The 18,608-nt window shown below is 35.7% G+C and overlaps 1 protein-coding gene across 1 annotated transcript; it reads right to left on the reverse strand.

Annotated features, from left to right (window-relative positions):
• Window positions 1–287: 287 nt before the first annotated feature.
• On the reverse strand, window positions 288–12,291 carry LOC140143004 (uncharacterized). The gene is made up of 8 exons (XM_072165063.1): window positions 12,005–12,291; window positions 8,378–8,464; window positions 6,973–7,140; window positions 5,693–5,919; window positions 5,145–5,313; window positions 4,469–4,615; window positions 1,340–1,531; window positions 288–634 (listed from the first exon to the last, which is right to left on the reverse strand). Exons 1-8 carry the CDS (start codon window positions 12,135–12,137, stop codon window positions 324–326), a joined length of 1,434 nt encoding a protein of 477 aa, XP_072021164.1. The 5' UTR covers window positions 12,138–12,291; the 3' UTR covers window positions 288–323.
• Between the last annotated feature and the right edge of the window lie 6,317 nt (window positions 12,292–18,608).

Raw genomic sequence — 18,608 nt, forward strand, 5'->3', positions numbered from 1 at the left:
AAAAGACTTACCTGAACATGTCACAGTGAGAGTTTAAGTTTTGCTAGTGTCTTTAATCTCATTTTGTGATACAAAGACTGCGATTGTGTGATCCTTCCATTGGAATGCGCTTTCTCATGTAATTCTTTGTTTAATTGACAAACTGTGATGTAAACATCAAAGGACATTTGTATCTTTCAATTAAATTCAACTGAGAACTACTCCAGAACAATAAATCTGTTCCAAATATGATTGAAAACTGGATTTGATACAAAAATAAAAATATTCCAAACTTTTGTCCATCACTTTTCACACACCACAGATCTATGTTCACTTTAGTCCCCTCAATAAAACATTAAAATACAGGCAATAATAGCTATTACTATGCTCAAGATAATCTTGTATTTCTTCTGTTCTTCGGGGAACGATATCGATGATGTATTTGATGAAGCCACGTTCTGTTTTTGATGACGACATTCTAAATGTTTGGAATTTTTCATCCATTTATGCAGTCTTTGACCAGCTTTGAAGGCATCGAATACATTCCCAGATGCTGTAACGATATTAACGCTACGCACGTGGATGGGATGATAGTAGGAGGCAAAATTATTAACGCCTTCAATTATATACAGAGCATCCGTTTTACTGCCGCATACTGGAAAAGAAAAAAATAAATATTGTGGTTTCTTATGAATTAATCTTAGCATACTTCCGATATCTGACTATACGTATATTAAGTCGTGAATGATTAAAGTGGTGTTTTAGGTGTCCGTAAAATGATTTGTTATGATGATTCAACGTCGCGGATAAAATCATCGCAGGATGTGATCTATGCAACCTTATTTATAAATCATTATTTTATAATCATTCACTTTAGCCAGAGACACATTTGTGATGCGATCAAGCAAATATATAGAATGGTAAACAGGATTTACAAAGCTGCATTTTGCAGAATATCTCATTGAAATTGAATATCTAGTTCTAAAGATATGAGCAATGAAAGTGTTTCTAAAACAAGAGGAAACAAAAGGAAATAATTTGTTTGACTATATCTCAAAGTCAACATTTCAGAGTTCTGACTAATTTTGCTTGATCGCATCACATTTATCCACCATACCATACGTATGCCTCATGCAACGACCAAGTTGTGTGATTCAAGACCAATACCCCCCGTATTCTCTCTATTACACGCTATAAATATGCTAAGGCATATAAAGCTTTTTATTTTGATCACCTTTTCTTTGAAAAAAAAAGATGGGGGCGTGTATTAGATTGGGCGTCAATTTATGGTAAATGAATTACAATAGGTCACTTTTATTCTCAAGTATCTCAATATTTTTGAAAAAAAAATTGTTTTTACCGGTTCGCTTGATCACAAAAGTGATTTCTTCAAAGCCTCGTTGGTCAGTAAGCCGTAGTGCCTTGTGGACCATATTCCGTAACCAGATATGCTTAACAGGTGACCTGACATCTTCCACAATCTGAAAAGTGCATGGGGATCGATTACCCAACTCAAATCGTATGCCTTCGTAGAAAACGAAGATAAGACCTCCTGAGAACAAAGAAGTAGCAGGAATAATAAGTACAGTAAAGAATCAGCAGCAGCAGTAGCATCATTATCATCATCATCATCATCATCATCATCATCATCATCATCATCATCATCATCATCATCATCATCATCATCATCATCATCATCATCTCCATTACCATCATTTAAGGCCCATTCAGTGATTTGCTCATCTGTATAATCGTTAAAATCATCAAAATTCAGATTTTGGTATCTTTGTCATTGTCATTGATGTGTAGCATAGCCTGCTAGCTGTGTATTTTTAAAAGACAAAATAAGGCATTTACACGAATCTATAATTTAAATTAGCTACATGTATTTGAATGGGGCTTCAACTTCATCAATACTGCTGTTTTCTTCATGTTTTGCCAATTGTTTTCATTTCAAAAATACCAAATGACAATTTGAATGACTTATCCTTCACTTTTAAGCAATTTATGAATCACTGAATGGGATCCCTGAATGGGTGTAAAGTGAAATCTGAATAACCCAATTTTAACATTGTTACAAATATTTTGTATTAATTCGAGGAATTAATAGTTTGATTCCCCACACAAACCGAATTTCATTTAAAGAGGGGGTCGCGACCGCCATCCGATAAATCAACTGTAGATTCAGCCCTGCTAATCCCTCGTATCCCAATTAAACAGAAAACTCTGATTTCCAAATAATATTGTTTTATACATTTCGCCTACATTTTTAAAGAAAAATTGCTAGCATTCGATTTCCCATTAAGCGACATATGGCATTCCAAACACCGAATTTCGTTTAAAGAGGAATCGCGGTCGCGTCCACCCATCCGTAAATCAACTTCAGATGCAGCACTGCAAATCCCTCAATTAAACAGAAAACTCAGATTTCCAAATATTATTGTTTTATAAAAACTCAGATTTCCAAATACAATTGTTTTATACATTTCGCCTACATAGTTTTTAGAATAATTGTTGGCATTAGATTTCCCATTAAGGCATTCAACTACCGTAACAATTGTTTGACAATAATCAAAATTACCACATGGAATCAGTGTTCTCTACTTCTCGGAAAGATTGCAATCAATTGCGTTATAACTACACCCTCAGCCATCAATACCGACATGAATAAAAGACAAGAGCTCACCATAGCAGATGCGGAGCGTGGGTGTGTAGAAGCATTTGCTTTATTGTTCTCTTGTCTTTTGCTATTTCGTCGGCGAGATGAGATGGGAAATACCCATGAATTTCTTATGTAATATACCACCACATGCTTCGTAGAAAGAGGCCAGTTTGTCTCGAGGGTTTCCGTTTGGTGAAAAATTATGTAATTTGACTCTGTTCATTAATATATACGAGCGCATATCGTTCATATTTTACGAAGATGTCTCTTAATTTACAAACATGGATGTTTTCCAGTTGTTACCTCAGACACATTCATGCGTGTGCAGACTCATTCCCACACAACTAAACTGTTCATGAAAAGTATTTTTACACTTTGAATTGTCGTCATGTTTCACAATCAAAAGGGTATTGAGCAAATTAATCAGTTCACTGGATGAAGCATTTTATACTGCGAATTTTGACACCCAATTTGTTGCTCTGCGATTTCGTTAAAAAAAGTTATAATCATTTGAAAGGTAGGGTCGGATTTCAACAGTTGCAGTAGTAGTAGTGCCTAGTTTTCTATCCAAAGTGGTACTTGCTTTGTTGCGCGGCTTTTTCATTCAAACTTACAACACTTATGTTTGCCGTATGTTTGATTAAACGGTGAAAAGCATGGCTTTAAATGAAAATATGATCAATCGCAAATTGAGATGGGGCACAAGAATCACTGTAGATTTGCATCAAGCACAACAGGAGTCATAGAGAGAAACGCGGACATTTTAGAAACTGTCCTTCAGAAGTAACCATCGGGTGGCCACTTCTAGGAAAGTCATCAACGTTCCCTGTATCTTCGTACCTGTCTCTCCATCTCTTTACGGTTGAGTCTCAACTCGACGGACTGCCCTCTGACCAAAACACTGGCTTCTAAAAGGCCAATAATTCGTCCCTCTTGATGTTTGGTTAATTTCTCGGTTGATTCCACCATCGAAACCCGAGATTCGCTGCTTCTTGAATGTGATGGCTTCTGTAGTGCGCATACGCTGGCGAAGTTACGTAATAATCGGATTAACTACCATAGCAATAGGTGAAAACAATTCTTGAATATACCGCGCTGTACTGAAACTTTCACGCGGTACCTCTGCATTGAACCATATCAGGCTGATCACTTGCACCTGTAAGATTAGTATCTTTGAAAAGATCAGTACTGTGTTCAATCTATGATTGCAGACATACACAGGTGATTAGTTCATCCGGCTTGTAGTGCAGCGCGATATGTTCAAAATTGTTTTCACCTATTGCTATGGTAGTTAATCCGATTTATTACGTAACTTCGCAAGCGTATAATGATTGAAGCGAATCCAGATTGACTCCTGTTTTCCATTGTCATTAATCATACATTTTCTTCTTGTCATTGCTTTTCTTCGAATAATTAACCAGGCGGCAATCATGATAATTTTTCGCACAATAAAGCAAGAACTGCATTGGATGCGCACCCAGAAACTTATGCAGGATACCTTGTATAAGGGCTACTGCAGCTTTTCTTATCTGACAATACAACAAGATCGCAGAGCAACAAAAGGTATCAAAATTTGCAATATAAAATGATGCATCCAGCGATTTTATTGATTTACTTAATACCCTTGTGTAACGATATTTTTGCGAGCAGTTAATTTATTCAACTACCCGCGCACACCCCAACAGTCTCCATACAAGCACACATAACACCCTACCCACACACCCCTACATATGGGTGTCGAGACATCTGTTCTCGGTCCAATCTCTTCAGATTATAGTAAAACGAACTGCTATGCGAATCGAATATTTTACTTCAGGCTATACATACTTCTGGACACCCCGAAAGAGCTGCCATCACCCCAGCTACCATCGTAGCCAAGTCTGTTGAGGGCCAGGTTGATCTCATTACTTTCGTTTACGCCTTCAGGGACGACAGGTGATCTTTGTGTATACCACTTTTCGAGTCCTTGGTAATCTGGAAGGATGGCAATGTTTGAAACGTTTACATGTAAGTTGATTGGTAGAATTTGAATAAAATAGAACTACGATGCACGCGCTGTTATGAGACATCTGACAAACAACAAAGAAAACAGGTTTGTTTAATATTTAAAGAAATATTTGGTCGATGAAGAAAACAAGTTATTCTTTGATCTAGAATATGCAAGTAAACATGGGATTTTGTACATCAACAAAAATATCATTCGGCAATATCTACCAGAGACCAAATTGGAATAAACCACATTGCTCACATGAGATTAAATACTCCAGAAGGCAAAACAAGCAACATCCCATGTTTATTACAGAGGCTATAATAGATTCGCGTGTATTTGTCTTGGGCAGGGGCTATTGTATGCACTAAGTGTGCATCTTAATATTGTCAACTCTTCTTTATCATTAATATTTTTCAATTCACTCAACTTTGATTGTTGACATAAATTCATATCTTCACCTTCCTATAGAAAGTATGGGTATGTGTTGAAGTGTTTACGGAAACACTAACTTACTTGTTATTTTGTTACTGTCATTATCAACGAAGTATTCATCGTCGTCACCGTCGTCGGTACAGAACCCGACGACTGCATGAGACCCATTCTGTCTGGGAATGCTGTCTTCATCATCGTCGTCCTGGATATACCTCACTATCAAAGTGACGCCTTCTAACTGCTCTGTAGTCTGCAAGAAATGAACATTTTAAAGTTGTCGTCGCAAGGTGTTTTTTTTTAATTTTGTTTATTTATCTATTTATTTATTTATTTATTTATGTATTTATTTATTTATTTATTTATTTATTTATTTATTTATTTATTTATTTATTTATTTATTTATTTATTTATTTATTTATTTATTTATTTGTTTAATTATTTATTTATTTTTTAATTTAAAACTTTAGTCCAAATAAGTCTGACAACTTTCTCAAGTGCATGACAGCTGAATAAGTGATACTAATGTATGACAAATCTAAATCCTAAGAAAATCCTGTTAGACTAGTTCATGAGCAGTTGTACCGCACTTGGAAAAAAAGTAAAGCTAACAAAAATAATTTCATCCATACCGTACATATCATACCAGTAGCTTCCAAAACTTCTCTCATCGGTTCCTTGTACATTACATCAACAAGTGTAGACGATTCATGGAGTTCTCTTACGGCCAAATAGAAATTTTCAGTTCTCCTATCTGGTACAACTATTTGAATCAAATGTAGGAATTCCGGTCGATATTGACGAGCGAAGTTATCAAATGCTTTATACAAACTGGAAACCAACTGTTGAAGGCTATCACCTATTCGTTGATAAAAAAAAGGTAATGATCAAAATTTTGTCAGTCAAACAAAATAATGGGACCACAAAAAAACTGGAGTACACACTCCGCCTCCAAGTAGACTCATCCTGAATTCTTTCTCGGTACTTCGATTATATATTCACGTTTTCATTTATCATCGTCTGATCATTATTAACATAAAGTTACATTATTAATCAAAACCCCCAGCTGAAGAGCCCAATCCACAATAGTGTAAAGGTTTGAGCAAATCATCGATACATATACACATAAATAATGCGAACAAGTAAACCTGCAAATGTGTGTCTCAACCCCATTAGCTCAGTTGGTAAAATTCATGTTTTCAAAAGCGCTCGATAGTAAGCACACATATGCTAACTATCGAGTTTTTACGGTATTACGCTCATACAACCAAAATGATGATGACCAACTTCATTATAATATTTCAGACAAATAACGGAAACAACCTGTACAATGGGAGCCATGATTTGAATGCACGCCATGTTTTCCTGGTCCAGGTTGTTTGTTTGCTGTAATTAGTTGGCCGAGAAAAATTGGGCGACCAAATCTGATGCAATATTTTGGAGAATTCTATAATACATGGAAATGGTCAATTTTGTGAATATTTGTACTTACATGATAGGACGAATCGTAAAACAACATGCACAAACCGTGAATTTAGTAAAATTCATCAAGAAAACACTATAATTATGTATTATTATTATCTTTATTGAGTTTGAAGTCGTAGTGATTTTAAATAATATCACCATACATATTTCTATGGTAAGGTGTTTCAACCAATGGTTCGCGAGTTCAAATTATGTGGTCGCAGAACTACCCATGACAGAATGAAGAAGCCGGGGCGAGAGTTCATTGTGTGATGTGTAATGTAACATTTGGTTAAGGCATATATTACGTCTTGCTATTTCAAGAAACTAGGGTCACGTACAAAAAAATAGGAACCCCTACTGTATAGATTTTTTTCACAGTAGATACATTTTAAATAATGGAAAATTACGATATCAATTGATATGTATAATATTCTACACTACTCACTGCAGTCAAGGACTGGGAACACAATCGATTTCAAATGCTCCTTATCTGCTAAGCGAAGGGCCATAAACACAGCGTTTTGAAGCTTTGTTGGTTCATAAAAATGGGTGATATGAATTATTTTCTTCTGTCGAAGGTTGCCTCCAGATGTCATAATAACACGAAACCCACCTGTCAAAATCAATTGAGCAAATAAACGTTAAAACAGTAGCAATGTTGGGAGCAACAACTGTGGCAACAATAAGGGAACGTTCACAAACACTTGTTAGGGGGCTGATGAAAAAAAAGCATCACGACATTTTTCGCCCCCCTTTTGACATGAAAATTATGGGTCAACCCCATAGAAAAGCATATAAACTCAATTTTTGTGGTCATTTTTTCATTGACCCCTTAGGAGGGTCAAAACTTTCCAGGCCCCCCTTTTGCATCAGAACCCCCTAACAAGTGTTTGTGAACGGTCCCTAACCGAGTGCAAGAACAAAAACGACGCGGTATAAGGCAATAGCAAATTGTAACAATGGCAACTGCTACATCCACACAGCGTTACACCATACACGCCATTGTTACATTTTCAGAAATATTCGGTGTCTTATTGTTGAAGTATGGTAAGCATGTTAGTCGCTCGGAAGGCACGAATACCTTACAACGCTGCACGAATGCACCGCTCCGTGGATGTACCAGCAATCACAAAAGCTTCCTAAAGAAACATTAATAAATAGGAAAAGTACAGATTTCGCAGCTTTAGTTGAAGGAATAGCTAAAATATTTAAAACAGTATCAACCAGAACAGTAGCAGCAGAACCCAACAGCATCAACCATAATGATCAACTAATTAATATTACACGGTTGTGTGATGTGAACATTTACTAATTTTTCTAACAAAACATTATATAATGTTCAATTATAAACCTGAACAATACCAATAGTTATCACACTAATATACACATATATTTTAGTGGAAGGAGCTATTTTATAGCTATTTTTAACATATATTCTCGTTTCTATATCAAATTATTCATAATTTTCTGCTTTTTTGTAGTAATCTTTATTCTATACATTTGTTTGCAAACTGAGGGCGCTATTTACATACATTTTAAATTTAAATTGGCCAAAAATTAGTTTTTTGACAAATTTCCTTGCAATTTGTTAAGTCTTTTTTCTGATGTGTTAATGCCATTATACGAGTGTCTATCCCTTCTAAAGATGCAAATAAGATGTAAGATACAAAATAGCGCCACCGTTGTTCACCTTTTCTTTAAAATAATTACAGTTTACATGCCAACAAACAAGCGTGATTACAGCAACGTGAACAATGCAGAAAACAAAACAGTACAATGATTGTCCGAAAACGGTACTATGAATGTTCAATTAATGTGTAAAATGTGTCATATTGATTGATATCGCCTACCTTTCACCCTCATGGTCAAATATTCACTTTCTACCCTACTTCCAGCTGCCTCCATGATGACCATGGCTGAACTCGGTGTTGACACTCCTGTTCATGAATATAATTATGACAAGATGCTTTAGATTATTTAACTTCTTCGTGCTAATTAATCTGGTCATTACACTGGAATCTCTATAACTGTCATACTGCAGTTACTGTCCGTTTTCCTATACACAATACACAGTGCTCTCACCATTGACGCGCGACCTTTACAAATAGTGTATGTTAGAAGTATATTGCATTTGCCTAGTTAACATCACTGTGTGAAAAATAACCGGCCAATATTTAAACTATTCTCCAAACTTCTAGCAAATATATTTCTCTAACATGACCTAAAATTACAGCTAGGTAAAATGTTCAGAAATAGTCGCACTTTCGTAGAATATGAGTGAGGGCAAAGCATAGCTAGCTCATAGCTAGCCAACTCCCCGTGTTAATTGAATGGAGATTTGACCGAAAATATTGAGCTATATTGGTAACGGACCGCTCCGTTCTGAAGGATGCCAAAAAAAAACGGTACAAGCTACATTTAAACTATTCTATGAAATTCTAGAAAATATGGTTTTGTAACATGTCCTAAATTGTTAGCTAATTTAGGTGTTTCGAAATAGTCGCACTTTTTGTGTTTTAGGAAGGATATGTAAACGACAGATAACACCAAAAATATGAAGAAATTATTTCCAAACCGTGTTAAGTCAACAATCATTATGTTGCTCATTTTCAAGAATGCTGGTTAACAAAAAGCAGGCCATTGTCTCATTTCGTGAACAAAGGTCCACATACCATTGTTTCCTTGCGTTTCCTTTATAATCAGTTACCCAACTGAAGCTGTATTATAGCACATCATAGCGATACCGCACATATAAAACAGACACATGTGCACAACCAGAGAAAATCCGATTTAATCAGTTGAGCTGTTTCAATGAGTGTTATCTTGGTTAATAGCTTTTAATGGGGTTTAAGTCCTGCAAAGGTCGAGATGAATTCTACTGTAGACATGACTGCATCATGTTTGGATATGTTTTAATACCATTTTTGAAAATCTAATAAATCTATCCTGACTTGAAAGTTGAAAATATGCAAATATCGTCTGCTCACGAGGGCCCATTTTAAAGCCAGTGGGTGGCCGGTCGAGCCATATTTTTCCAGTTTTAACCATTTAAGTAAGAATGCGTTTAGGATTATATTAAAACGAAGGTGTATCCCCCTCCCGAGTAAAATTATGCACATGAGTTGGAAATGATACCTTTTTATTTATAATGAACCCTGTTGTCACAATTGTTTTGCGTTTCCAAGTGCGGTAGTACCCATTCTACCTCTTCAGTGCTTTCATGCTGTTACATTAAGGTTAGTTGCAAGTCGTTAAAATGTAAGTCATTTGTCCCAACTTGCACCTAAATGGAATCAGTCAAATGGGTTGTGTTTGTAGGTCAACAGAGCAAAGTTCGACATGAAGTTCATTAATTCATAAATTATGACTTTCCTCTTCTAGAATTACATACGGTCAAAATAGCCAGTATTGTTTCTTTCACTTTACTTTGTTTTTTCCCCACAATTAGTATTATTTCAGCAGCATGAGTCTAGAATAACAAATTTAAAATCTGAAGGAAATCGTACATTAGGGTTTTAACCATAATAGACGCTGCGTGGAAAGAAATGCATTAAAAAAGTGACAGTGAAAACCAACAGTATTTGGGGAATAAAGAACAATCTGCGGCAAATCGCACATTATTGCTTTAAGTGCTGTTACAAATCAGCCGTTGTATACTATGTAGCTTATACTGGACAATGAGCATTGTGTACATGTTAAGTCAAGGGCAATAGACATTTTCAGAAAATATGTAGTGCCATTCTGGTGCTATTATAACAATCTGATCCACACCACTCCACGCCATACATAAATTCTCCAGGTCACATTTCCCCAATATGAAATTTAAAAAAAGTAAAATTATAATTTTACTTTTTTTAAAAGTTGACAGAGGCGGGGTTCGAACTTACGGCGCACCGCTTTGGATACTCTATGAACCTAGCGCCTTAGACCGCTCCGCCACTTGTCTTGTTGGTATCCATCTAAAACTTATTTGAACATATAATCGCAACTTCAACATAGGCCTACCACGTGGCAAGCAAAGGCAGAAAATGTACCATATTTTGGAATTTTATTTGCCTAAAAACATTAATGTGTATTAATACCATTATTTATATTGTTGAATTCTTAAGCGCATACAGACAATTAATACGAGGGTACTATGATACACATATTAAATCGATTTTGATTTCGACCACGTGCTCTGCAGTACATCGGGTCGGTTGCGAGGTATGGCCAGTCAGTCTACCATTTTTCTTGTATACACGTTCGATGTTTTTATCAATTATTTAAAAAATCCACATTAGACTCCATTTTTTTTTCCAGGAAATAAAAAGTTAGATTACCATAAAAAGGAAACAGTAATCTGTGGTGGGGTCTAATGTAATCTTTACATCGAATTTTCAACGTTTTTTCTATCCTTATTCTTGCTCAATTAAAAAAATATTTTGGCCTATATAAAATTGAAATAAAATTCTCTGCCTCTTAAACGACATCAAATGTGCCACAATTTGGTATCAAGAATCGTTATATATGATGTGCCGTAAATATTCATATTCCTTTTATACATAGGATGCTTCAATTTTGACACAAAAATATTTCATTCGGCTATTTAAATAAGGTAACCACGCTTCCCTAGAATGTGCAATAAATTAGCATTAAAAGTTGTCTTATTTTAGCAGCATTCTAAAAACTCTTGCCGTTTGACGAATAGAGGAGTAAATCTGATCGCAGCACACGTGAAATCTAATTGATTTTAGTTACCATGGTTACCGTGGGCTTTCAAAGCATTTCACCGAGATATAAAAAGCACACATTACCAACAGCATACAAAATATATACATTATAGGTAAACAATGCAATACGCTTTAAAAACCAGTGAGTTAAAAGGCTGTCTATGGTATATAGTCTGGAGCCTTACGTCATTTGGTGAGAAGTTCATGTTTATTTTGTTGTTTGAACTGAAATCTAATCTACATGGACTACTAAATCAAATGAACTATGCTGCAAATTGTTCTGACAGGTTAAGGGGGTCAAACCCAAGATGGCGGGTAAGTTTTCAAAATCAACTTGGTCCTCAAAATTCTTCCTCCAATCATAAAAAACCAAAAAAGTCAATGATCGCACATCTCTAGGATGATTGATTAATGAGTTACATGGTAAAATATTTCAATATTCTCTGATGAAACGAAAATGGTCTCCAACTATTCAGCTTATGGTTAAAACGGCAGGTCAAAGGGAACCAGTATTATAACCACCATATGATCCTATGTCACCATGGTTAACTTAATCATATTATACCATCTAGCAATTTCAAGTTCAAAAATCAAAATAAACATGCAAGTCCTACGGGAGGCGATTTGGCTACGTAAGGCACTGTACTAATATGCGATACTGACACTGTGAACTACAGTTTGTCCAGCCCACACAATAAATAGCAACAATGGATATTAATTAATTAATTAAAATAATGTAGAAGTGTCTTTAAAAACAAACCTTACCCGAAGCATGTTCTCTGAACCAACTTGGTCTGAAATTGATGATTGCATCCGTCTTTTGACGTGTGATATCGCCTTGACGAAGTTGAACATGTACGGCTTGTTCTGTCCCTTTAATTGGCAAATACGCATCCATAGCAATCACAGTCTACAAAATGCTATTTCTCGGTAATTATGCATGCCAATTAATTGCCATGAGACAAACTAACGTATTCTTTAAACTATATCACCTGACTCGATACATGTCGTATTTCGACACTAGAGTATTGAGCACATTGTATTATTGTTATCACATGTGCACAGGTATCTGATTGTCCGTAAATAGACCACAGACGTATTCTCGTATAGCTGCCATTAAGGGCTCTGGTATCAGCGTTTCGACAGTATTTTTTGTGGGACATGAGAGCACATCAGACATATCGAATTACATTCTGAATACGAAGAATGCCGTTCTGATTTCAAATAATTTAGATTTTTTGAAATTCGCGATATGATACACATTTCATGGTAAATGATTAAAAACTGATATTTTTGATATTTTAACAGTCCTCGAAGTAAACTTTATAAATCTAATGATATGTACTTAAAGTGTATGTAGCTGGGATGAAAAGCCGACGATCATTTGAAAATTTTAACCTTTCGTATTGAAGATATGGAATTTTTCCCCAAACACCCCCAAAAATTGGTCTTTTTGGGGAAAAAATGTATATCTTCAATATGAAAGGTCACAAGTTTCAATTGATCGTCGGCTTTTCATCTCAGATACATACACTTTAAGTATATAGCTTTAGATCTATAACGTTTATTTCGAGGACTGTTATATATCGAAAATTAAAAAAAATATCACATTTTAATAATTTGTCATACAATTTGTATAATATCGCGAATTTCAAAAACAATCTAAATTATTTGATACCGGAAGGATATTCTTCGTATTCAGAATGCAATTCGATATGTCTCATGTACTCTAGTGTCCCACTAAAAACACTGTCCAAGCGCTCATACCAGAGCCTCGGGACCAGAGCCCTTAAATAATCACATTCTTGTTTACGTGAGCATAATGTCCGCCTTTTTCATCGATGAATCTATAAATTTTTATATTCTAAGCGCGCTTCAATCACAGGGTTGCATAGTTACGCGTACGTACGCACTTCCGTATCCAGTTGGGACTATATTTGGTATTTCATGACATTGTATTTCTTAATTACAATAATTATCGAATATAATAATTTACTTTTGGTGTTGATCACCATATAGCAGCCATAGATTGAAATAGTTCTCATATTTTTGCTATATTTAGCTGCTTTGACGTATACAACTTGAACTGATTACAACTGACCCGAGTCACCTGCATGTATTATGCATATCGACACCCTCATAACCTAATTGCCGAAGTTAGTTTTTGCAGTTTTGAGGAAAAGGCAAAAAACTGACAAAATTAATAACTGTGGTGTTGGTGTTATTTTGGGCATAATGTGCATAAGATTTACGTATTAAATAATAAAGACAACGTCACTGATATAGTGGTACAACGGTCTTGGAATACCTGTCTGAAAATACATAAATAAATTGAAATAAATTGCCTCTCACAGACTTCGGCAGAAAATCATTAATGTGTGTGAGGGCGCTCTCTATTGTAATAATGGTTACAAGGATAGCAGATAGGGAGACTGATCCCCTCTAATAGGCCTATACATGTTTATAAATTATATTTGACCATATTTAAATATGCACTTTTAAGAAACTAAACGGCTGTTCAAGAAACTAAACGGCTGTTAATAAGATAAAGCGTCGCCCTATTCGCATATCAAGGTGCTTCATTATGTACACCACCAGATTCCTATTACTGCCGCCCTAGAGGTACACTACTGTCCAGCTACTCTGTGTGTACCCGAGTGGGTACCATGGTTACTATACCAGTGCAGTAGTGCATGTGTGTACTGTGTGATTCCGATGTACATGTACGTACTTTAGAACAGATTCAGTCTCTAGAGTACCAATGAAGTAACTGCGCGGCAGTGTACCTCTGAACGCCAGCAATGAGAATCTGGTTGTGTACTGTGGTGTACATCTAATCTAGCAAGTTATGATACCCAGTTCGGTATTATGTACTCGATATTGTCAAGATGTAGGCAATTAGATAATGACAATATAATATAACACAATACAATCGGTAATTACAACACTTGAACTTTGATTTAATACTATTGTATCACGTCTCACATTAGTACAAGGTCATCTTATATTCCATTTGGGTGATTTGGTCAAAAATAATGACAAAATATGCTATTTAGATATATTGTTAAAATATTATAGTATAGGAATGTCGTGTTATTATGTGTTTTGTGTGGTAAATCGTCTTATTGGCTTTTGATTGAAATATGAGGGCACTCTTCATGCTTTGCATCAGACAGGAGACTCAAAATCATGCAACTACCCAGCAAACACGAAATGTTTCGGCACCATTCGCAAAAGGTTAGAAGACGTTGTCAGACGTTTAAATGTCGGGTTATAAAAAGGGTACATAAAGGATATCAAACGTTTTCATAACCTTCAATATATTTTTGATAACTTACTGCAAATATTTTAACATGATATTATTTTTAGTGTTGACAAAATATTTGGCAAAAAAGGTTTGCACAAAATATTTTACAATAATATTTTGAAAACATGTTAAAAATATTGTTGTAGTGTGTTTTCATACAAAACGTTTTAAACGTTTTCATGACCTTAATCAGTGGACTTCGGTTGTATATATAAATGCGCACGTGACATCTACAAGTCGCCATACCGTATTAAACGATATAAGGTACCCGGATGTACATAAACTCCCCGTGCAAAAGTATAGGGGAAAATGACAGGTCGCAAGGAAAATTGCTTTTGCAAAATAGTGGCATTGATTGCAAAGGGTAAAATAACTTGACCCGAAAGATAAACTCTTTATTAACGTTTTCCATCACGGAAAAAAAATAACTACGGAAAAGCTAGATATAGCTGATTTACAAACTTATATTTCATAATTTCCGTGCTAAATGGGCGTGCCAATTGGCCATATCTATGACGTAGTGCTGGTTTCATACTATCATGCTGCTTGCCGCCGAGCGGCGTGACACACGCGCATTGTAGACAAACAGACACAATCAAGACTTGTGAATGGCTGATAAGTCATGCCTCTTGTCGCAACGGCATGAAAGTATGAAAGGGGACATGATTGGCTTTAAGGTCAGACTGTGCAGGCGGCGGATCGAGCCGGCAACATGTGAAACCGCCCGGCCGTATGGCATTTTCCAATATACAGCTCAACTTACCGTACTTTGCCTAACCAGACAGTCCATGCCAAAATTATTACTACACCTTTACATTTCATCGAATCTCTTTTTGATGTCTGTCATTTTGAACATCACACTTGAAAGATGTATGCTATGTAGAAACTTTATTTTGCAATTTCATAATTTGCATATTATTAGCATATTTGCAAGAAAAAACATGAAAATCAATAAATACCTATATTTTTCACAATTTCAATATTTTATTAGAAATTAAGCATGTAGGCCGTTTGTTATGACTTGATGAATGAAGCTGTTAAAACAGATTTTGATATTTTGGCTTATTTTTCCTTTTTTGCCCCAAAATGTGTAAAAATCAACATTTTTTGGATGACCTATATTTTCTTTGAATATTTATTTAGGTATAATACAGTGCAGAAAAAGATGTCAAAAAAATCTGTTAAAACAGATTTCCAATAAATTGTTCCATTTTCGGTTAAATACTCAATTTTCATGCGCGGGATATTTGAAACATAAAATGAAAACATGTCCATTGCACTTTTTCCTCGAGATGTACTATAATATCAAGGTTACGGATATATTATAATCCCTTCTTATCTTCACTGATCCATCAGATACCTATTGTTATGAATGATCAATGAAAAGGTTCAGAACTGGGCTACTAATGGCCTGTCAAGTATCTATAGTTATTTTCATGACTGTGTCAACTCAAAAATCATGCAAGGTCGAATGTAGGAAAAGTATGATCAGTTGAGCTGTAGTCGGTTAATTTTGTGGGGTTCATTATCGAACCCCAATGGTTTTAGCTTGTATTTATATTATTTATCAACATAGGCCTATTTGTTTGTGATATTTCAAGCGTTTTAAAATTTCAAAATAATCCCATTCAATTACACGGTTGACGATGAAAATTTACTGAATTTAGAGAATGCAATGCGGCCACCACCTGGAACTGTGGTCGCAATTTCAGTGATTGACAGTGAGGTAACACGAACATGGCACTGGCCATCTGGTCACGTGCGCATTTATATATGCGCATTTATATATACAACCGAAGTCCACTGTTAATATTGCTTACTTGCTTACTTGCTTAAGATGAGTGGTGTCCTCGAACTACAACAGCACGCCAAACCCTTCTGTCCTGCATGGCCGTTCCCAAATCCATAACATCCAGTCCAGTGTCCTGTTTCAATACATCCACGTATGTTAGAGGGGGTCTACCAGGTTTTCTGTTTCCATGTTTTGGTGTCCAATGGATCAGCTTAGCTACAGGTTCATTTTTGCTTCTGTATGCGTGCCCAGCAAAACGTGTCCTCCTCTCTCTGATCTTCTGCGAAAGTTTCGGTAGGTCACCATATAGCTCTTTGTTCGTGATGTGCTGCTTCCAATTGATGTTGTATACTGATCTAAGCATTCTTGTGTAGCAACCATCAAGTTCTTTACATAGTCTGGGAGACATAGTCCACGCTTCACATCCATAGGTTAGTATAACCAGACATTAACCCTAGAACTACTGAGCCATATTTTGCAACAACCCCCCCGCCAACGCCATATACCGTTGAATTTGGTACTAATGTATTGTTATGGGTCGCCTCTATCCAGTGATACCAAAATAAGTATAAACATTCCCCACATAATGTCGCTATTGACGTCATAATGTGAGTGCGCCAAATTTGGGAGGTTCTGGATATGTACAAACGTATAGGCAAAATTGATTTTCAGCTAAAAATTCTATAAAAATGCGATTTTCAGCGAATTTTCTCCTAAACAACAAGTAAAAAATCAGTAGCTCCTGCAATAATTTCACAAGAGTGAAATGAAAATCATTGGGGCCTCACCAACCCCACTCTATGGTAATCTTTGATGGCCGGTCCTACAGTGGGTAATGTGCTGGGGTAAAAACGTTATCACTAAAATGAACGCAAAGGATGGTCTACGTTTAGCTTAAGTCGTTTGGGCGTAAATGCGTGCGTTCTTTTTATGACGGATAAAACATCTTGGGGTCGTATATAGTTCTAAGTGTACGCAGTTACTTCATAAGGCCAATAAATAATAAGACTCATATCTGTCGCTTGCGTTCGGTTTGCAGTGCATTCGCAGAAATTAAATTTCCCCCATTGAAAAAAATAAAATAAACAAAAGTATTAGTAAAAGATATGTGTTTATACGAGTGTGACGGTAGGAGCCATATTTATCAAAAAATGTTTTTTTAATGATATGAAAACGTTTTATACCCTTTAAATGCTCTTTATAAATTATGACCCGACATTTAAGCAACCTTTTAAAACCTTTTGCGAATGATGTCAAAAATGTTTTTTGTTAAATAAGGCTACCCATATCATTTTACAGGTTTGCATTTCGTCAAATAGTTTTCGATTTATATTAAAAAATATGTAGGGGGGAACTTATAAGTTGTGCACCCTATAGGAACGGAGTCAAGGAATCCAATTACCGCATTTATATTTTCATATGTCGTGCTATATTATTTAGCTAAAGCAAATAATATATCAACAATTTTGGGCATTTTCATGTAAGTTATGAATGTTTTGAGCATTGAACTTATTTTGACTGACTTTGAGTCTGCAAAAAATACAAGAGGGGAAGAAAAAATCACCCCACACGTGATTCAGGCATTAAGATGCCATTTTAGTCCTTAATACATGTATGTGAGGATATTGTTGATGCCAAAACATCAATCTTCTTAGACAATCTTTAATAGCCTAGCGTCGGATCACCGTTAGCGAAAGTGAGATATTGTGGCTGACTAAAGCTTTAACAAGAAGCATGGCATAGAGAGCTACATTTCCAAACCACTCAGTGCAAGAAAAACAGTCAAACATCCGTATAACATTTCCTGATGATCATTTCCCATGAACGTGGCCTTCATTTTCGTCACCGCTGTCTACCAAAACGTGTTAGTATCAGTTTGGTTCACAGTGCAGTGAACCTGTAGAACTATGGCATTAGAATCGAGGATAATAGACTTTAACCTATATATAATAGGCTGTATCAAAATGATTGGTACCCAACCCAACCACTTTGAGTTTTATTGAAAAGCATATCTCTAAATGCAACATTGGAATCTCTTGATGAATGACCACAATTTACATGATTTATGGTTTAATGTCCTTTTATAACATTTCTAGAAAATAAGACTCCTTGCATTTTGATGTGGCGGTCTTGTCGATGATCACTAACAAGTGATGGGTACCGATCATTTTGAGACAGCCTGTATAGTCATAGTCACGAGTTAACAACTAACTAGGACGCGATAACCTTATCGTTTGTTTTTAGTTATCACAAACGCTCGTCAAATAACA

The sequence above is a fragment of the Amphiura filiformis genome, chromosome 1 (assembly GCF_039555335.1).
Source record: "Amphiura filiformis chromosome 1, Afil_fr2py, whole genome shotgun sequence".
In the NCBI taxonomy this organism is placed as follows: domain Eukaryota; kingdom Metazoa; phylum Echinodermata; class Ophiuroidea; order Amphilepidida; family Amphiuridae; genus Amphiura; species Amphiura filiformis.